At 41.3% G+C, this 19552-nt stretch overlaps 1 protein-coding gene across 2 annotated transcripts; it reads left to right on the forward strand.

Moving 5' to 3' along the window:
* The first annotated feature begins 5 nt into the window (after window positions 1–5).
* On the forward strand, window positions 6–18898 carry ALKBH1 (alkB homolog 1, histone H2A dioxygenase). 2 transcript variants are annotated; one of them, XM_037503769.2, is made up of 6 exons: window positions 6–201; window positions 2369–2477; window positions 5800–5962; window positions 14097–14187; window positions 16094–16287; window positions 17066–18898. In XM_037503769.2, the coding sequence occupies exons 1-6, from the start codon at window positions 19–21 to the stop codon at window positions 17493–17495; spliced, it is 1170 nt and encodes a 389-aa protein (XP_037359666.1). In that variant the 5' UTR covers window positions 6–18; the 3' UTR covers window positions 17496–18898. The 2 variants fall into 2 exon arrangements, with proteins under 2 accessions (XP_037359666.1, XP_054547876.1); XM_054691901.1 differs by lacking the exon at window positions 6–201 and adding an exon at window positions 4623–4728 and having other exon boundaries at window positions 2375–2477.
* The last annotated feature ends 654 nt before the right edge of the window (window positions 18899–19552 follow it).

The following is a 19552-nucleotide window of genomic DNA, read 5'->3' on the forward strand; positions in this document are numbered from 1 at the left end:
AAGAATGCAGGCGGCGAAATGGGGAAGATGGCGGCGGCCGTGGGCTCTATGGCGACGCTGGCGGCAGAGCCGGGAGAGGACGCCTTTCGGAAGCTTTTCCGTTTCTACCGGCAGAGCCGCCCCGGGACCGCAGACCTGGGAGGAGTCATCGACTTCTCGGCGGCCCAAGCAGCCTGCGGCACCGGGCCTGGGGCCCTCAAGGTACGGAGGGACGAACGGCGCGCCGCTCCCCGTCGCCTGCCTCGCCTCGGCTCACCTCGCTCCTTGGAGGGGCTGCAGGGTCCTCCCCGCCTCTCTTCGCGTACAGACTGGTCATCGTGAGGGCTTCTCGCCCTCTGCGGACGCGAAGTCGAACTGCCCCTGAAGCGTCAAATTCGCGACGCAGAGCTTTGCTGCCAAGTTCTTCACGCGACCATTTCTGCCACGTCGGGCCAGAAATGCCTGTGATTGCCCATTAGTCTTTCTGTTACGTGTCCATTCGCAGTTATGCCTCGATTGATGTTAAAACCCGTGAAATGTGTTTGGCGACTGTAGGGTAGCGTTCTGCAGCTGTGCAAACCAGCTCCCCGAGTAATCTCAGAATTGAAGGGATTGATGTTGTTCGATAAGCCACTGCCCATAAAACTGGTCCTTGTCTTCTCTCGGCCCTTTCAAAAGGGAACATCATGAGATTCTGAGATGACCTCCCAAAAGAGGACAGCGAAGGGCAAGTGAAACCAAGCACCATCCATTATTTCTACCTGTTCCCATGGAATTAAGCGATAGGGGAGGTGGGGAAAGAGTGGACCCAGGGAGAGCTGCGTCTGCAGTGGAATGTGTGTTTTCTTTACAGTAGCTTTAACATTGATCTCTTCATTTGTTCTTCGTGTTGTCCACAGACTGCTGGATGCGGCATCCTTCACAAGCTTAGTAACAGCTCTAAATAAAATTGAAATGCTATAGTGACCCCATATTTGTCTAGAACTCAGCTTCTTAGCAACTTCTAACCCATCTAACTTTTGTTAGCAAATGGTAAGAGTTGTCAGTATAAGTTGGTAGCTGTAGAATAATACACTTTTCTCATGGGAGCCTCCCCAGTCATATCCTTGACCCATATTTTTACCGTAATATATACATACTTTTAGAATGTAAACACTCTTGAGGAGGCATTGTGGCTAGCACAGCACTTAAAAGGCAAGATTCAATAAATGTGTTAGCTGTTAAGTACATAAAAACGTGGATATTTAGTTCCCTAACTCAAAGCAGATTGAAAGTAGCAAATTAGAGCGGTGCATTGGAGAGAAAATGATGGTTAATAGTGCAGAAAGGAAAGGAGCAATAAATTTTTTTAAAAGCTCAGGTTTGGCTCAGTATAGGGTATAATAAAGACAGATTCACAAACTTTACATCTGAGGATGTTGCAAAATTACAGTGCAGTATTAAGTATGGTCTATCCAAGAAATCATTACAAAATATTTAAAATAAAAGCATTTTATCAGCCCATAGGTACCTGAAGAAGTTAGATGGTCAGGACTCTCAGAAAGATCCAAGTAGCCATTTTATTATAAAGACTGGTTATATACCAGCGACTTATTGGTATTTGTTTGGCAGACTAATGAGGATAAAAGATTATACCTCTTTGGAAGAACATATTTGTGTTCTAAGACTAGCAACAAGCCATACCCTAAGTTTATTATTTATAAAAGAATAAAGTTTCTTTTTCTATATGTCCTTTAGTAATGGCATATTGGATCTTTCAACCAAATGAGATGCATAATCTGTGCTTATGTGTAAAGAAATCTTCATAAGCCTTCTAAGTAATTAACGAAGGCAAAAGTTCTAAGTTTTGTTTTAAGTTCTAAGTTCAATGTAAAGTTTTATCTAAAGAGAGAAAAAGTAGTTATTTTTATCAAGCAGGATTCCCAGTGTTTTATTGGGAGCACTCTCTTTCCATGCTCTCACCTCCCCAAGTTTGTGTTCCTTATAGACCTGCTTAAGCACCAACTTAAGCTCCAAAAGCATTGTTAGCCATAACTGGTTGTGGTATTCCTGTACACCAAACACCTTTCATGATCCAGAGTCCTCTAAGAAATCACAAAGGTGTGGTACCATAGGAAAAAGTAGTTTTGAAGGCCCAGATAAGCCTGCTTCTCATTACCACTCAGTTTTTTGTAGCTCTCTAGTGTTTGTTAGTATTGAGGATATTATCTAAAGGGTTAAGTGACTTACCTAAAAGTCTTACATCAAGAAAGTATTAGAGCTAAGTTTAAGACCGCAGACTTAAAACTTCTAACTTCCCCCATACCAGAAATGTCCTTAGAGGCTAGAGGATCTCTGAGTTAACCTGTAAATAGCTCTAGCCTTCTGACTTATGTTTCCTTCCTGCCAGGTGGTCAGATCTCCGCTAAGTGTGTCCTCCGTGAGTGAGCATGATGCACATAGAGCAGGACTTCAGCCAGTCAGCAAGTGGCGAGCCTATGGACTTGAAGGCTATCCCGGTGAGTGCAGCTGACCTCAGAAGGCAAAATCACTCAGTCATCCATCCTCAAAGGAAGAGCAATAAGCAAGTAAATGGACAAAGAAAACAAAACACACAGAAGGAAAGTTTCCATTCCTAAATTCTGCCTCATCTTAAGATTTCCATTTATTTAGCATTCCCAAAAGATAGAATTTGAGTCTAGTGTCTGCCTTCTGTTGCAGAAAGTGACATACCAGGCACAAATAAAAAAATTAAAGACACTGACTTTGGGTCACTACTCTAACTCTAAACACCTGCTGTCAGAAACACCACATTGGGGATCTCCCCGGTGGCACAGCAGGTTGAGCACGGCACTGTGAGGCTGCTCACAGTCTCTGCAGCGCCGGTTCGATTCCCAGCCAGCTGGGGGATTCCCACATGGCGAGGCGGACCCTTCCTGTCTTGCCCACTGCTTCCCTCAGCAGTGTATTTCAGTCCTTCTACCTGTTCTGCTCCCTGCTCTGTCTCTGGCAAATTCTGTCACCTTCCCGTGCCTCTGGCCTGTACCCCAGTGCTTGTATAAATAAATAAATCTTTAAAAAAAAAGAAAGAAAGAAATACCACTTTGAATGATAGAATAATTCATAATGATCCCTTCAGTCAAAAAATTTTGTCCTACATTTTCAAATGACAGAATTTAAAATTGTTGCTATCATCAAGGCTGAACCTTGAAAAGACAATTACAGTTAATGAGATCAAAAGTTCTAACAGGCTAATCAAGATTTTTTTTTTGTAAAGATTTATTTATTTATGCATACAAGAGCTGTGGTACAGGCCAGAGATGTTGGGGTACAGGTGAGAAAATCCCCCAGAGACAGAGTAGGGAACAGAACAGGCAAACTGACTGAAATGCACTATTGAGGGGAGCAGCAGGTGAGACAGGAGAGGTCCACCTCATCCTGTGGGTTTCTCTCTGGCCAGCCATGGTTCGAACTCTTGCTGCAGAGGCTGCAGATTGCTTCACAGTGCAGTGCTTAACCCCTTGTGCCACCAGGGAGGCCCTAATCAAGATTTTTTTTAAAGATTTATTTATTTATGCATACAAGAAGTGGGATACAGGCCAGAGGTGTAGGGGGGGTGAGAGGATTCACCGGAGATAGAGTGAGGAACAGAGCAGGCAGGTTGACCAAAGTACACTGCTGAGGGGAGCAGCGGGCGAGTTAGGAGAGGTCTGCTGTGCCATATGGGTAGCTCCCTGGCTGGGGATTGAACTCATGCTGCAGAGGCTGTGAATAGCTTCATAGGTTGCATCTTAACCTCTTGCGCCAGCAGGGAGGCCCTAATCAAGAATTTTAAATTTTAGTGTTACTGAGAAACTCACCTTACAGATAGAGAAATTAAGATAATAATGAGTAGTGGATAATGTTATTAATCTTTCTAATCATGGGGCTATTAATTATTATTAACTTTTTTAGATGATAACAAAATGTCTTATTTGGCCAAATAATCTTAGTATCTGTCATCCCCTTTCTTTCCAGAGCACATAAAGTTAATATTGTATTTGTGGTTTCAAATATGGATTGAGGGCCTCCCTGGTGGCACAAGGGGTTAAGCACAGCACTGTGAAGCAATCCACAGCCTCTGCAGCATGAGTTCGATCCCCGGCCAGCCAGGAAGAAACCCACATGGCAAGGCAGACCTCTCCTATCTCATCTGCTGCTCCCCTCAGCAGTGTATTTCAGTTTGCCTGTTCTGCTCCCCACTCTGTCTCTGGTGGATCTTCTCACCCCCTACATCTCTGGCCTGTACCCCAGCTCTTGTATGCATAAGTAAATAAATCTTTTTAAAAAAAAATATATGGACTGAAAACGAGAACTTTCCAAAAAAAAATTAATTTTCTTTGTACTGAAGTTCAAATCTATTTATGTTACAGCTTGTAATATGTTATAACCACTGAAGTGATTGTTAATAGTATGGACAGCTGTAACAATTTTATGTTTCCTTCTAAAGGACTTGAATACTTTCTTTCTGTACTAAGGAACGAAATACTTCAGTCATTTGACTGAAATCACAAAGAGTTGAAGGTTGACTTTATGAAAGCATTGCTCTCTATAAATGAAGAGCATGCGTCACCAGCAGCCTTTTGTGTATTCTTAGTCTTGAAAACTGCCCTTTAACTTTTCAGGCCTCCTTCCTGTTTTCAAGACCATGTTTCTCTACTGCTGTGCCTACTTCCCTTAACAGATTGTTCAAACAAGATTACCAACCCCACATAGGACTTCTGTTGTCAAGTTAGTGTACTTGTTTTTTGAAGCTTTCTGGGATTTTACTTTAAATCACGTCATTTAAGTTAGATCTTATTGTGTTCTTAGACACTTTATTCTGTCCTCCCTGCTCTTGTAAACTGCATTTAAGAGAACAAAACGTCCAAAACATGGTAGGTGACAGTCTCCTCTTACTCTGACATGACCCTGTCAGACTCTGTCTGGACCCTGCTTGTTCTGAGGGAACCTGAGTACACTGCAGCCTGTCCTTACACAGGTGAACAGAGAGTGATGGGTCTAAAGACCAAACACTGAGTCTGGAAAGAGTAGACTTAAATGGTGAGCATAATAGCATCAAACATTTGAGATGTTGCCACATACAGGAAGGGACAAGAAGCAGGGCAGACTAGTGGTTAAGGCCTTGGTTCTGATTCCAACTACCCAGATTCATGTCCTGGCTCTACTTTCTACTATTTGATCTTACATGAGCTTCTTAATCTTTAGCAGGGCCTGCCCCAGCATTTCAGAGCCAAATATAGAAGGGTAAATTTGAAACTTGAGAGATTATACATTAATAACCAGTGGTACCATTCATTAGAACATGACTTTCAGATCTATATATTAGTTAAATTCAAATAATTTAGCTTTCTGTACCTACAGTAAATGAAGTAAAGAGTTAAAGAAGTCTTGCATGACTTTATAAATTCTACCTGGTGAAAACATCAGGGGAGACTTTTGGCAGTTTCAATTTTAAGGTTTGCTTTGAGGTGACACAATTAAAAGGTATGGAATATTTGTTTCTCCTGAAAATAATCTAGAAAGTCAGAGATATTTTCATAATGTTTAATATCTGGTGTTCATTATCAAAACATAGCATTTCCTTAAGTTCCTTCACTGAAGGAACGTCCATCTTCTAATATTGAAGAATGAGAATGAGAATACTTGCTTTCCAGTCTGGAGGCTATGAGGCATAATCAAAAGGAGATGGGGAATAAAGAATAACGTAGTGGAGATAAGGGTAGCAGCAAAAATAAATTATTTGAATAACTGATGGAGAATTTCCTCCTTTTCTTTTTTCCCTCCCAATTTTTTGTATAGGGTTTATTTTTATCCCAAACCCCTTCCTCCCAGGTTACCAGTGGCACTGGATAAAGCAGTGCCTTAAGTTATATTGCCAGAAACCTAATGTATGCAACCTGGACAAACACATGACTAAGGAAGAAACCCAAGATCTGTGGGAACAGAGCAAAGAGTTTCTGAGGTAAGTCTTATCATTCACAATAAATTGCAGGTATTCAGCAGGGGTCATCACAGATCTTTCAGAACTAATCTTTAACAGCATAGTGGAAGTGACTGACTTGTTTATTTTTCCCTTGTTTGCAAATGCAGCACAATTATATTCTTTCCCCTAGGAATGTATGGACAGATGTTTTGACAGTTATATTAAATTGAGATCCATTTTAAAGATTTATTTATGATGGCTTAGATGTTGAGTTCATCCTCATTAGTCATGGGACAGTCCATTTTCATTCAGCTTCAGCCCTTTTTTCTGCTTAAAGTGAGTTCCTTTAAAGACTCGTAGTGTCCTGGAAATAAGTAACACTGATAGCTTTTATTTCTCCTCTCCTCAGTGAAGTTAATGCTAGTAACTTTTATGATAGGTCATAATTCATGACAATTAAAGTTTGTACCTTACTCTGATTTCAGCATTCATTCACTAGTCCACAAATAATTAATTAAGGGTCAGTTGTGTACCAGTTGTGATATTAAGCATTGAAGATACAAAGCAAAATAGTGTACTCCCCCTGAACTCAAGTAGTGCACACTCTGACAGAAACTCAGTATCAGTAGGAATCATTGTAATAGAGCTCAGAAAGTGTTACATAGGTGTTTGGAAAAATGTTATGGGCGCCAAAGGAAGAAATGATTCTTCTAGTCAGGGAGGAGCTGTCAAGAAAGATAAAATAATTTTTTTAATTGGGTTCATTATCCTCTTATTTTAACACTGTCCATTTGAGTGGGTCTTGATAAATGATTAGGAGTTTGCCAGTCAGAAGAACAAGAAGACTGTTTTGGAGAAAGAAAGCAGCAGTATTTAAACATTAAGTTGTTCTGTGAAATAGGAGCACAGAAAGTATGTATTCATGTTTTTATTCAACATATATGTGTGGAGTTTCTGCTGTGTACCAGATACTGTGCTTGTGCTAGAGTTTCAAGGACAGGCATGGCACCATTTGTAGTTTAGTTGAAGACAGAGACATAAACATAGAGTTATTTTTCAGCAGGTACAGGAGGAGAGATCATAATATATTATGGGAATAATCATGTAGCTAGCTAAATTCTGATAGACTGTGGAAAATGCTTCCTGGAAGTCATGAATGGAATTGGCAAGAGGTAAAGCAAAAAGGTAGGTTAGGGCCAGATTGTATAGAGTATAGTAATGTAGAGCACTAGTTCTGGAGTCAGAGTGCCTGGGTTCAACTCCCAGATTTCTCACTTACTAGCTATGTAAACTTCAACAAGTTTAACCTTTCTAGGCCTCAAAATAGTCCTTTCCTCATTTAATAGTGTGAGGATTAAACAAGATGCATGAGAAATCCTTGGCTCAATCTGTTAAAAACCAATATACCATCTTAGTATGTTCTATTTGTATTTAAGTGACTCTAATGTTGCAGTTTTCAGAAACTGTCAAACTAATTCTAAGAGGAAAAATAGACTTTCTTAAGTTGGAGGGGAAGACAAATTTACTGGTTCTCCTTAGAAGTCCAATGCACTATCCATTGCACCGCAGAGCCTGTTGGTTCTCCTTTAAAACCACCCTGAGTCGGGCCTCCCCTGGTGGCGCAGTGGTTGAGCGCTGGGTTGCGAGGCTGTGGCACCGGTTCGATCCCCAACCACCGGTGAGGGTCCCACATGGCACGCAGACCTCTCCTGCTGTGCCCGTTGCTCCCCTCAGCAGTGTGTTTCATCAGTCTGCCTGTTCTGTTCCCCGCTGTGGCTCTGGTGAGTTCTCTCACCCTCTCACGTTTCTGACTGTGCCCAGTGCTTGTATAAATAAATCTTTAAAAAAAAAAAAGAAAAAAACCACCCTGAGTCTCTAAGTTGTGGTATGTACAAAAGCAATAACTGTCTTCTTTAGAACTGAGAGGAAAATAAAGGAAGATCATGGTTGAATGAAATTGGTCCAAGAGAGTTTGTTACTAAACCAACTGGTGTTTTCAAGTAATTGATTTTTTTTTTCCTTCTGACAAATGACTCTTCAGAAATCCCAGTTGTCGTCTTCTAATATAGCACAGAGGAATCACTAGTAAATCATCCTGTAAACAATAGTGAGATCCATTTTTTGGCCTAATAAATTAGCAAAAATAAAAAATGTTAGTATCATACTTTCTGTTATCAAAGGTTGGAAGAAAATGATATGCTCAGACATTGCTAGCCACATTGAAAATTGACTAATTCTCCTTCTCACACTATATGATATGTGATTCCATTTCCTCATCTACGAAACAAAGAAATTGGACCAGATAAATAAAACATTCAAGGTGGTTGAATCTTGGTTAGTCAGAGGCACCTGGGTAGTAGATGCCAGCTTTTCCCCAATTCTGACATCCAGAGCATGTCAGAAAGGGAACAGACTCTGCAATACCAAAAGATTCCCCTGGAGATTCTGATTTTTTACCATAATATCCACATTTAGAACCACTGAACTAAAGTACTTCTAAGTATCCTTTCAATTTTAACTTTCTAGCTTTCTGTGGTCAGGGAAGAAGAAACTTTAAGTAGGAAATGAAGAAGAAATATTTGAATTTAGAAGCAAAAAGAGGTCTGTTTACAAAATTAGGGCACCTAAATGCTTTGTTCAAAATTTATTGTTAATGGGGCCACCCTGGTGGCCCCCCTCAGCAGTGTATTTCAGTAGATCTGCCTGTTCTGCTCTGCACTCTGTCTCTGGTGAATCTTCTCACTCCCCGCACCTCTGGCCGACACCCCAGTTCTTGTATGCATAAATAAATAAATCTTCTTTAAAAAAATGTATTAATGAATAGTATAGCTAGAGATTCTTGCACAAGAGTACAATCATTAGGTATAAGCATCCTAGCCAGTCTCCTTTGTCTCTTCTTGCTCCCCTTCTATTTTCTACATAAGAGTCTTCTCTTATAGTTTCTCATCTGCAGCAGTTCAGTTCTGATACACTCTGTCAGAGTCAGCAGACATCACATGGTAAGGGCATGGTCCCCACTAAGTCTGCCTTCACTTCAGACATAAAAACCACAAGTGTCAGAGATGTCCAGACAATCCATACTTCTAACCAAGTGGTTACAAATTTAAGAGCATTCCCATGACTCCCCTCAGGCTCAGTAACTTCCCAGTACAGTCACAGTTCAGGAAAGCATTAAACCTAAGATTACAATACTGTTTTAAAGGTTACAAATAAATGAAGAGACACAGAACAATGTCTGGAAAACAGCTTCCATGGCCTCCAAGCCCCATGAAATCAGGATTTGTTACCCTCCCAGGAAGCTGTCCCACACCTTAGTGTCCAGTTTTTATTAGGTTTTTGCTACCTGATCGTAATTGATTGAACTCATTCTGTAAGCCCTGAACTGTTCCCTGAGTTCCTGCTGATGATTACTTAACTCAAAACTGCAACCTAATCACAGTGTTGGTCTTTCTAGGTTGCCAGCCCACAACCTGTGCTATCTCCTTAACCTAAACTCCAGTCTGTCTTTAGGTCCTGCTGTGAGTAACAAAACTAGTACCATCCCTCAGGAAATCAATGGATTTAAAGTTCCATCCCAAGAACCAGGGACAAAAGTCTACAAGCCCATTACACTCAAAATAAAATCCAACATTTTTACCATAGCCTAGATGATCTGGCCCAACCACCTCTCCCATCTTATCGCCTACCATTTCTTTGCATTTATTCTCTAGCCATATTAACCTCCATGCTAATCCTTGAACACATCAGTCCTGCTCAGATTCTCTGTACAAGGTATTCCTTCTACCTGGAAAGTTCTTCCCTTAGAAAACCAAGGGTGCGCTTCCTTTAGTTCCTTGTTCTAATATTTAAGAAGAGATGATTCCCTTATTCAGTTTAAAGTAGTCCCCTGCTGGGCCTCCCTGGTGGCGCAAGGGATTAAGCACCGCACTGTAAAGCAATCTGCAGCCTCTGCGGCACGAGTTCAAACCCCAGAGTTCAAACCCCAGCCGGCCAGGGAGCAACCCACATGGCACAGCAGACCTCTCCTGACTCGCCCGCTGCTCCCCTCAGCAGTGTACTTCTGTCAATCTGCCTGTTCTGCTCCCCGCTCTCTCTGGTAAATCCTCTCAAACCCCCCCCCCACACACACACACACCTCTGGCCTGTTCCCCAACTCTTGTATGCATAAAATAAATAAACCTTTTTTAAAAAAATGAAATAAAGTAGTCCCCTGCTTTCCCCCTACTCTTTATCCCCTTGCCCTATTTTTTAATTCTTCAGTGCATAACGGTTACTAAATATTTATTTACAGAATTAGTTAATGAATACTTGCTGTTCCTTTTAAATTGTGTGATGTTTTATTGTTCAAAAACAACATTTTAAAGAATAAGACAGAAGGAAATATAAATATAAGCAAAAGCTTTATTCCATTAGTTAGCTTAGGAAATGCATGTATCCATTTTCATATATGTGAAAGCTTATTTCCATTGATATCCTCAATATAGAAGCAAAGTTATTCCCTTCCCCTTTACTATTCCTTTAGGAGTTTAACTGATGCCGGCCTCCCTGGAGGCACAAGGGGTTAAGTGTCCGCACTATGAAGCTATCAACAGCCGCTACTGCACAAGTTCTGTCCCCACCCAGGGAGTTGACCCACAAGGTGCAGCAGACCTCTCCTTTCTCTCCCTCTGCTCCTCTCAACAGTGTATTTCAGTAGATCCACTTGTTCTGTTCCCCACTCTGTCTCTGGTGAATCCTCTCACAACCCCCGCACCTCTGGCCTGCACCCCAGCTCTTGTATGCATAAATGAATGAATCTTTAAAAAAAAAAAAAAGATTGTAAATGATGCTGTTGTAATACTTACAGTGAGTCCAGTCATTTGTTTACATCAGTCTGGTTTTGATAATATAGTATGAGTGTTTCATCAGAATAAAATGATCTCTTACTAAACTAAAAAGGGGTGACAGATATTCTATTTTTTTTTTTTTAAGAGCTGGGGAGCTAGGGTACAGGCCAGAGTTGTTGGGGGGTGAGGGGATTCACCAGAGACAGTGGGGAACAGAATAGGCAGATGACGGAAGTACACTGCTGAGGGGAGCAGTGGGCGAGTCACGAAAGGTCTGCTGCGCCATGTAGGCTGATCTCTTGTGCTGCAGTGGCTGCCAATAGCTTCATAAGTTGTGTCTTAACCCCTTGCGCCACCAGGGAGGCCCTCATTTTGGTTTTTCATGTTAGCTGGAGTATTGTTTCTCATAGCATGGTCCCAAACCAACAGCTTCAGCATTACTTGCAAGCTTAATAGAAATGCAGGTTCTTGGGCCCCACCCTAGACATGATGAATCAGAATTTATAGGCCTGGCCCCAGTCATGTTAGTTTTAACAAGCCCTGTGGGTGGTACTGACGGCAGTAATGTTTGGCAGAAACTAAATGGGATAAAGCTTCTGTAACAACTCTTGCCATCTGGATACTCAGGGCACCATCCATTCTAAGTTCTGGAAACCAGGTTTATACTGCTCACTTCAGCATCTTCCTTTTCTCCCAGAAAACATAGTTCCAGTTTCTATAAACTCATCCTTCTTTTCTATCTCCTATCATTGAGACTGTCTTTAAATAAGGATTTGGGTACCAAATAATATCTTGAAAAGGATAATAAATAGAATGGGTCACTTTTGCAGGATAGGCTTGTAACTCTGTAACCACATTTGTATTGCCATTGACCACAAATCACATGAGTCCAGAAAGGGGCCATAGCTATTTGTCTGTCTCAGGGCTACTGAAATAGAGTATGTCCTCCAGAGTGGAACATCAGGGAATTCTATTGTTTGTACCTTTAACTGAAGAAACAGTGGTAGAACGTGTTTTACCATTTTAGTTTGCATTATTTTAGTTTTTACAAACAGAACATTTAAATAATGAATGGTGGTTATTCATAGTACATCAATCAACCAGTTGCCATCACTGGCCAAACCTACTATATCTCTTCCCCTAAGTTGGTTGGCTTATTGGTTTGTTTTCTGGCGTGAAAGACTTAATAGAATTGGTGTATATTTAAAGAGAGAAGAAAGGATATTCCTAATACTAGCTTCCCAATAAAACCCCCATATTATGCATCCCTCGTTGGCTAACATGGTTGGCAAAGCAGGGCTGCTGAGGCCTGAAAGCTTGCCACAAGTCTAAGGTACCTGCTGGCTGGGAACCACAAGAAGGGGGTTGAGCAGGTCCCAAAGAGCTGTGACAGAAGGAGTTACCACATCAAGGTAACAGGTGCTATTGTCTCTGCCAAGGACACCTCTCTGAGGTGTCTCTCTTACTGTCTCTTCCAAGTCTCCTATATGTCTTTCCTCCACATCTCCAACTCTCCCTCCCTGCAGTACCAAGGTGCAAGTCAAGCCACAGAAGCAAGACACTTGCCCTATATTGTTTACGTTGTCTGTCTCCTGTTGTGCCAGGGTTACCCAAGGTCACACCTTCAGTGATACACCATGTTACTCACAGGTCTAAACATATAGTTGTATTCATGGATGAGATGTATTATGTGAAGGAATACAGAGAAAAATCAGCAGAGGAAAAATGTACAGGGAGCAGGTGCAAGCTTCCAGGGCATCTCCTAGTAAAGTCTCCCAAGATGTGCTTTATTCCCCCAGCAACAAGTTGGGACAACGTGTATGAGATGTTGTCTGTAGGGAAGCCTGATAGCCAGGTTTTTACTAGGAGCCAATCACACAGGCAGACTCCCAAAGGAAAGCACATGTGCAACAGAATCAATTTGTTTGTGTAGTTCCAGCATAGTATGCCACAGTTCTGGGGATGGTGTGAACCTTCCCCCAAAATCAAGTTCCAGATGCCTGCCAAGGGCCAAACTTGTAAACAGGCCTTTCAAAAGAGAGCAATCAGATCCACTATGTCTCTTTTCTTCACAACTATCCTAAATAAATCAGTGTTTGTTCCATTCCTTCTAGCTACTGGTCTTGATGTATGTCTATGTCATGATGTACTTCTTAGAATGTAAACTTTGTGAGCACAGATAGCCTCTATTTATTCTGTAAACTCTTCGTCAGACATCAAGATGAGTGCCACTTCCACTGTGGGCCTCTAATAAATCCTTTGCTTCTGCTTCTGCTGTGTGCCTTTACTGCCTACTCCCTGTTTAAATGCTGGCCATTCTTCAACGCCATGCTCAACTCCCAGCTCTGCTCTGCAGCCTTAACTGATCGGACAGCTGAATTTAAGCTCAACTTTTTCTTAATTCTAGTGGCCCTCAAGGTTTTGTCCTGTATTTTAGTGCTAGATTATATACTGCCTTAAGTTTTCCCCCTCGTTTCTTATACATGTCAGTTATCTCCTGTCAGAATATAAACTCCATAAGCAGTAGGATCTTTTTTTAAGCAGCAGTGTTTTTGGACCAAAAAAAAAAATGGATTAATTATGTAAATTACATAGAAAAAATAGATCTAGCAGTCTCATGTTTTTAGACATCTAGAGGTGAATCAAACAAATTAGTTTCCTCTTTAGAAAAAGAGTAGTTAATCCCATAGATTTGATCAGACAAGATATAATTGCAGAAAGGACACCACTCTATTTTACAGAAACCGCCTGTGGTTTGAACAAGGGGATTTCAGAAACCAGATCAATTACAGTGGTCCTTAATTGTTAGCTACGCTTCAATTATCTAAGCTATGTTGTACAGGGTTGAAAAAGTCATGTTAACCCAGTTATTTTTGATTACATATTATATTTTGCCAAACTTTTTTTTCTGTAGCCTGCAATTCTGGGAAGACACCATCATTATAGACATAGTGATAGCTGTGATTAATCATACCCTACTTTTAGCAAACCAAATTGAACGTGGTCTATTAGCCAAATTTTCAATTACCCATAATGCTCTTAGTCCCGTTTCCTATGGACAGGTGAAGACATTTCTGCTGTCATTCTTGTTTTAACATTGAACTGCTGCAGACTTGCCATTTAAAATTGATCCCATTCAGCAGTGGGTCTAGAACCAAGCACTAGAAATTAGAAATTTTTCTTTTTAAATTAAATGTGTGATCAGTTCATTTGTTTGTTCTATTTTCCCTTGTCAAGATTTAAGGTAAGAGTTTATACCTTGGAAAACCAATTTAGACTCCAGTGTCCATAAAAAGGGCTGTTGCTGCCATTTGAGATGAATAAATCTTTGTCTCCAATTTCTGCAGGTATAAAGACTTAAATAAACGAAGACCCCGAAGTTTACTAGAGAAATTACGCTGGGTGACCCTAGGCTACCATTACAACTGGGATAGTAAGGTATTCAATTTTTCTTAATTCCATCATTTTTTCATTTTATGCTTCTAGCCATGTGGTTAGATTTCTTCCTGGTCAGGCTTAAAGTATCAGATTATCCATTTTGGGAGGATCTCTTTTTTTTTTTTTTTTTTTTTAACTATTTTATTTATTTATACAAGAACCAGGATACAGGCCAGATGCGTGGGAGGGTGAGAGGATTCACCAGAGACAGAGCGGGGAACAGAACAGGCAGACTGGCGAAATACACTGCTGAGGGGAGCAGCGGGCATAACAGGAGAGGTCTGCTGCATCATGTGGGTTGCTCCCTGGCCGAGGATTGAACCTGCACTGCAGACTGCAGACAGCTTCACAGCGTTGTGCTCAACCCACTGTGCCACCGGGGAGGCCCAGTTTTGAAAAATTAAACAGGAACTCTTTATTTGCATCAGTAGAGGGAAAAGAAAAAAAATAAACATATTCTAGTTGATGAGGCTTGGTCATCCGTCAGGACTTCTCACAGAAGTGTAACTTAACCTGAAGTCACTTCTGGCCAAAGTGAATGCTTTCTTCCCCTCTCTATGACACTGTTGGTCCAGCTAGAATACAACAGGACACTAGTGAAGATGTGACACAAACATGGATTTCTAACCAGGTTTCAAGTGTTTGAGCAGAGGGAAAAGAAGAGAGGAGCATCCAATCAAAGGAAGAGTGTTGAGTGCAGGCTACCACTGCTAGAGCCGCCCCCACCTGCATGGGGACTGCCACCTTTTCACTCTTGTGAACTGTGTACAGAGGAGTCTGGAGGGAGAGCTATGGCTCTAATGGGTTTGTTTGTTTTAAAGAGAGAAAGAGTATTTGTGATCCTTAGATACGACAAATAGAGGCAGTGCAGATTGGTAAGTGCTGAAAATTACTTTCATTTTAATGTCCTTCCTAGGCTCCTAGTATAAGCCAGTTTCAATTCAGAATTTTTGAGCATGTTGTAACTTCAGACCAGTGAAATCAGCTCTAAGCTGTGTTGCAGGCTCGGGTCTAAAACCAAAATGGTAATGGTATTTGAGTTGTCTTTTTTTTTAAATAAACTTTATACTTTAGGATAGTTTTACAGAAAAATTGAATAGATGATACAGAGACTTCCTACAAAAGGAAATTCTCCCTATTATTATCTTACATTAGTGAGCCTCCCTGGTGGCGCAAGGGGTTAAGCACTGCACTATGAAACAGTCCGCAGCCTCTGAGGTACGAGTTCGATCTCTGGCCAGGGAGGTGACCCACATGGCGCAGCAGAACTCTCCTGTCTCGCCCACTGCTCCCCTCAGCAGTGTGTTTCAGTCATTCTGCCTTCTCTGCTCCCAACTCTGTCTCTGGTGAATCCTCTCACTCTCTGCACCTCTGGCCTACAGACCCCAGCTCTTATATACATAAATAAATACAATAAATCTTTTAAAAAAATCTTACATTAGTACAATACCTTTGTCTCAATCAGTGAGCCAATAGTAGCATGTTATTACAGTCGTGAAGTTCATACTACCTTCAGATTCCCTTAGTGTTTAGCAAAAATTCTTTTTCTGTTCCGGGATACATTGCACTTCGCATGTTTCCTTAGACAGTGACAGTTGTGAGTTTCTTTTTTACCCTAACAGAATTATCCTGTCTGGGGCTGAAGTATACTAGAGAGAGGTGTGGTAATTGCCTCCTGTGTGGACTCCCTGCAGGGTATATCTGTCTAGCATGCTGCCTGCCCTATAGTAGGCGCTTGGGGTTTTGAATACTTCATTATTAGGTTACCAGATGCCTCCAGTGGAGAAATCATGCTTGTGTTATTATTACATATAAGTCAGTTGGTTTGAAATTAATCTTATGCCACAGTTTCCCGTTTTCCTGAGATCATTGTTTATTTTTCTTATTTTCCCTACTTTTATCAAAGAAATACTCAGCAGATCATTATACACCTTTCCCTTCTGACCTGGCTTTCCTCTCAGAGCAAGTAGCCGCTGCCTGTGGGTTTCAGGATTTCCAAGCTGAAGCAGGTATCCTGAATTACTATCGATTAGACTCCACACTAGGAATCCACGTGGACAAATCTGAGCTAGATCACTCCAAACCCCTGCTATCATTCAGGTAAGTTAGATTTAGGGTTTTGGGAATACATTTTATAACTTCATTCCTTTTTCTAAAGCATTTTTGAGCTCAAATAAATAAAACATTAAACTTTTTAAAATGGTGGAACTCATCATTCACTTCTGGGCTCCTTCACAACGTATCATGAGTAAAATTAGCCTAGACCTTTAAGAGCAGTGACCAGTCACTGTAACTATTTCTGCTTAAGATGTTTGGGGTCTGCTTTTGTAATGAGAGGTATTGTCGGTGTCTTTGTGAAATAAGTAGAAAGCCATACATAAGGCAAAGTGAGAGGCCTTTTTGAAAAAGAAGAGGAAAATTCAAAAGCCCAAATAGTTTATTCTCCTTGACTCCCTGAACATGATTAATTTTATACAGAGTATCTCACAAAGAAAGTACCTGAACAGAATCTTTTATTATCTTTAAAGTAAATTAGCATGTAATAATAAAGGACTCCAATATTTTATTTGAACACTTAAAGGTACATCAATAGCACCTACGTGGATAATGTTGAGATTAAATTTTTAATTTACATTTTCAACTGCTTTGCTTTGAATTTTATTTTGCAGAGCAACTCTGGCTCCTACCTTTAGGTTGCAGATCATGGTTGCTACCTCGGACAGAAACCAGCAGAGAAGGAACTTAGCACAGTTTAAAATGGAGGATTTGGGAACAATAAATATCAGCTGAAATTAGAAAATAATGCAATTGGCATAACCTTCCCATGGTTAGTAACAGAAGTGTGCTGTTGTGTTTTGTTTCACTTGTCTTTTTGTAGCTTTGGACAGTCTGCCATCTTTCTCCTGGGCGGCCTCAAAAGAGATGAAGCCCCCACCGCCATGTTTATGCACAGCGGTGACATCATGGTAATGTCAGGTTTCAGCCGCCTGTTGAACCATGCCGTCCCTCGGGTCCTGCCAAGTCCGGAGCGGGAAAGCCTGCCCTGCTGCCTTGCGACGCCTCTCCCAGCTGTGCTGCCCAGAGACTCAATGGTGGAGCCCTGTTCAGAAGAGGACCGGCAGGTGTGTGCCAGCTACTTAAAAACTGCTCGTGTTAACATGACTGTCCGACAGGTGCTGGCCACAGACCAGGACTTCCCTCTGCAGCCTGTGGAGGAACCTAAAAGAGACGTTGCCACAGAAGGTCTCTGCCATTTGGATGGCGAGAGAAGCCCATTCAAACGAGCACGGTTAAACCCTGACTCTTGAGGTGTGGAGATGCCATTCTCCTCCTCGGGCAGGGCTTCTGGTAAATGACTGTTGCCATAGATTTTCCCAAAACAAGCCAAAAACAGGGGAAACTCATCACTCATCACATTGTTTGCTTTGAAACCTATCCTGAAGAGAGAAGTTGTCAGGCACCGTGTGGAAAGTCCCGGGAAGCATCGCCTTCCACAGCAGCTTCTCAGCCTCTGCCATTATCTCGGGGGAAAGCAGAAGGGAATTTCCACCTCTATAAGCTTTTTAAATACCTCAGGTTTAGTTAATGGGAAACACAGTATCCTTCCTACCTCTCTATCTGGTGATTTGTGATAAATCTGGAGTTCCATGCATCAGCCTTTAATCTCACCTTAATCCCTCCAGTCACCATCAAATCCTTTGCTCTTTTCTGACCTTCACAGAAGATTTCTACATTAATTAAGACAATCCTACATGAATTAAGAAAAGAAATTAATCACACTGTCTCTATTGCCTACAGGGTAAACCCAAGGAAAGGGTGAGAATAGTTTCCCCCACCATCCTTCAGGTCTCTAAACTCTCCCTGTTGGCTTTTTAATGCAGTTTTAGTTGTTGGACTAAAAAAGTCCTGAGGGTATTCTGTAACTGTTTTCTCCGTGAATAAACTTACTCGATTTTAAATTGAAGCTCTGTACCTGTCATTGAGGGTTAGTGTATCTGTGATTAGTTTTTTTTTCCTATTTTTACATGTTAAGTTTTGCATGTTATCTCGCTGTTCCTGCTCTACACGTTCTTTGCAGCTTGTGTCACAGATAATATTCCTTAATACTCCCATCACTGCTGTCATTTTTGATTGTAGACAGCCTGAAAAATGCACGAAACGTGGAGTTTTAACCTCTATACCCCATCTCAGCTTGACTCGCTGTATCCTGAGCGAAGTTACTTACATTTCTCTGGACCTCAGTTTCCTCCTTCATCAAATGATAATATTTGCTACCATCTTCCTAGAGGGATATTGATATTTCAAATGGGAATTTAGTGTTCCTTTCTGGAAACGTGTGCCAAATTTTATTACTAAATGGACTCTTAGAAATATCCCAGCTTATTTGCTCATGTGGATGTCTGACTGGAAGCCACTTTGATACCTGCTGCTTGCACCATGACTTGCTGAATTTGCATTCTCTGCCCTGCATTTCTTTTCCTTACAAGTACTGAATATTGAGTTCATACTATAATCTCAGGGATTTTTTTTTTTAAAGTTTGATTTATGCATACAAGAGCTGGAGTACAGGCCAGAGATGTGGAGGGTGAGAGGACTCACCAGAGACAGAGTGGGGAACAGAACAGGCGGATCTACTGAAATACACTGCTGAGGGGAGCAGCAGGTGAGACAGGAGAGGTCTGCTGCACCATGCGGGTTGCTCTCTGGCTGGCTGGGGATCAAACTCGTGCTGCAGAGGCTGCGGATTGCTTCATAGTGCAGTGCTTAACCCCTTGCGCCACCAGGGAGGCCCAATGTCAGAGATTTTTAAGGAATAAAAGATAATAGTAGATTCAGCCCTCATGTGTAACTAGGTCCAATTATAGGAAAATTTTACATAATGAAAATTACTGCTGGAAAAATCCCTTAAATTTTCTATAATGTATATTATATGTAACCCACTGGAAACCAATATACTGCTGTTCAGTAAACCCAAAAGTCAGCTTGTCCTTCAGCATTAGAACAGATCACTCAGTTGAGTATCAGGTAAAGGTGTTGACTTGTGTTTAGGAGCAGTGTTGCAAGAAAATTACATGTTCAGACTGTAAACTCACACTGCATGAATCCATCAAGATGTTTATGCTAGGAGAGGCAAGTGGAAACTGAGGCCAGACAAGAGAATAACAGATTCCTCTCCCCAGTCCCAGGCTCCCTCTAGGCATGTGCTAATTGAGTGGGATGGTGAGCAGTTGAATGTTTGCATTCCACTCGCATTTTTATTTCAAGAGTGAGACATAGAGTTGAAGATGTGTATATTACAACTTCAACCATAAGAAGAAAATTAATTCAGGAAAAATGAAAAGTTAGGTGTCAGCAAACAATGACT

The sequence above is a fragment of the Talpa occidentalis genome, unplaced genomic scaffold (genome assembly GCF_014898055.3).
Source record: "Talpa occidentalis isolate TD23 unplaced genomic scaffold, MPIMG_talOcc4v2.1 talOcc4.11, whole genome shotgun sequence".
Lineage (NCBI taxonomy): Eukaryota > Metazoa > Chordata > Mammalia > Eulipotyphla > Talpidae > Talpa > Talpa occidentalis.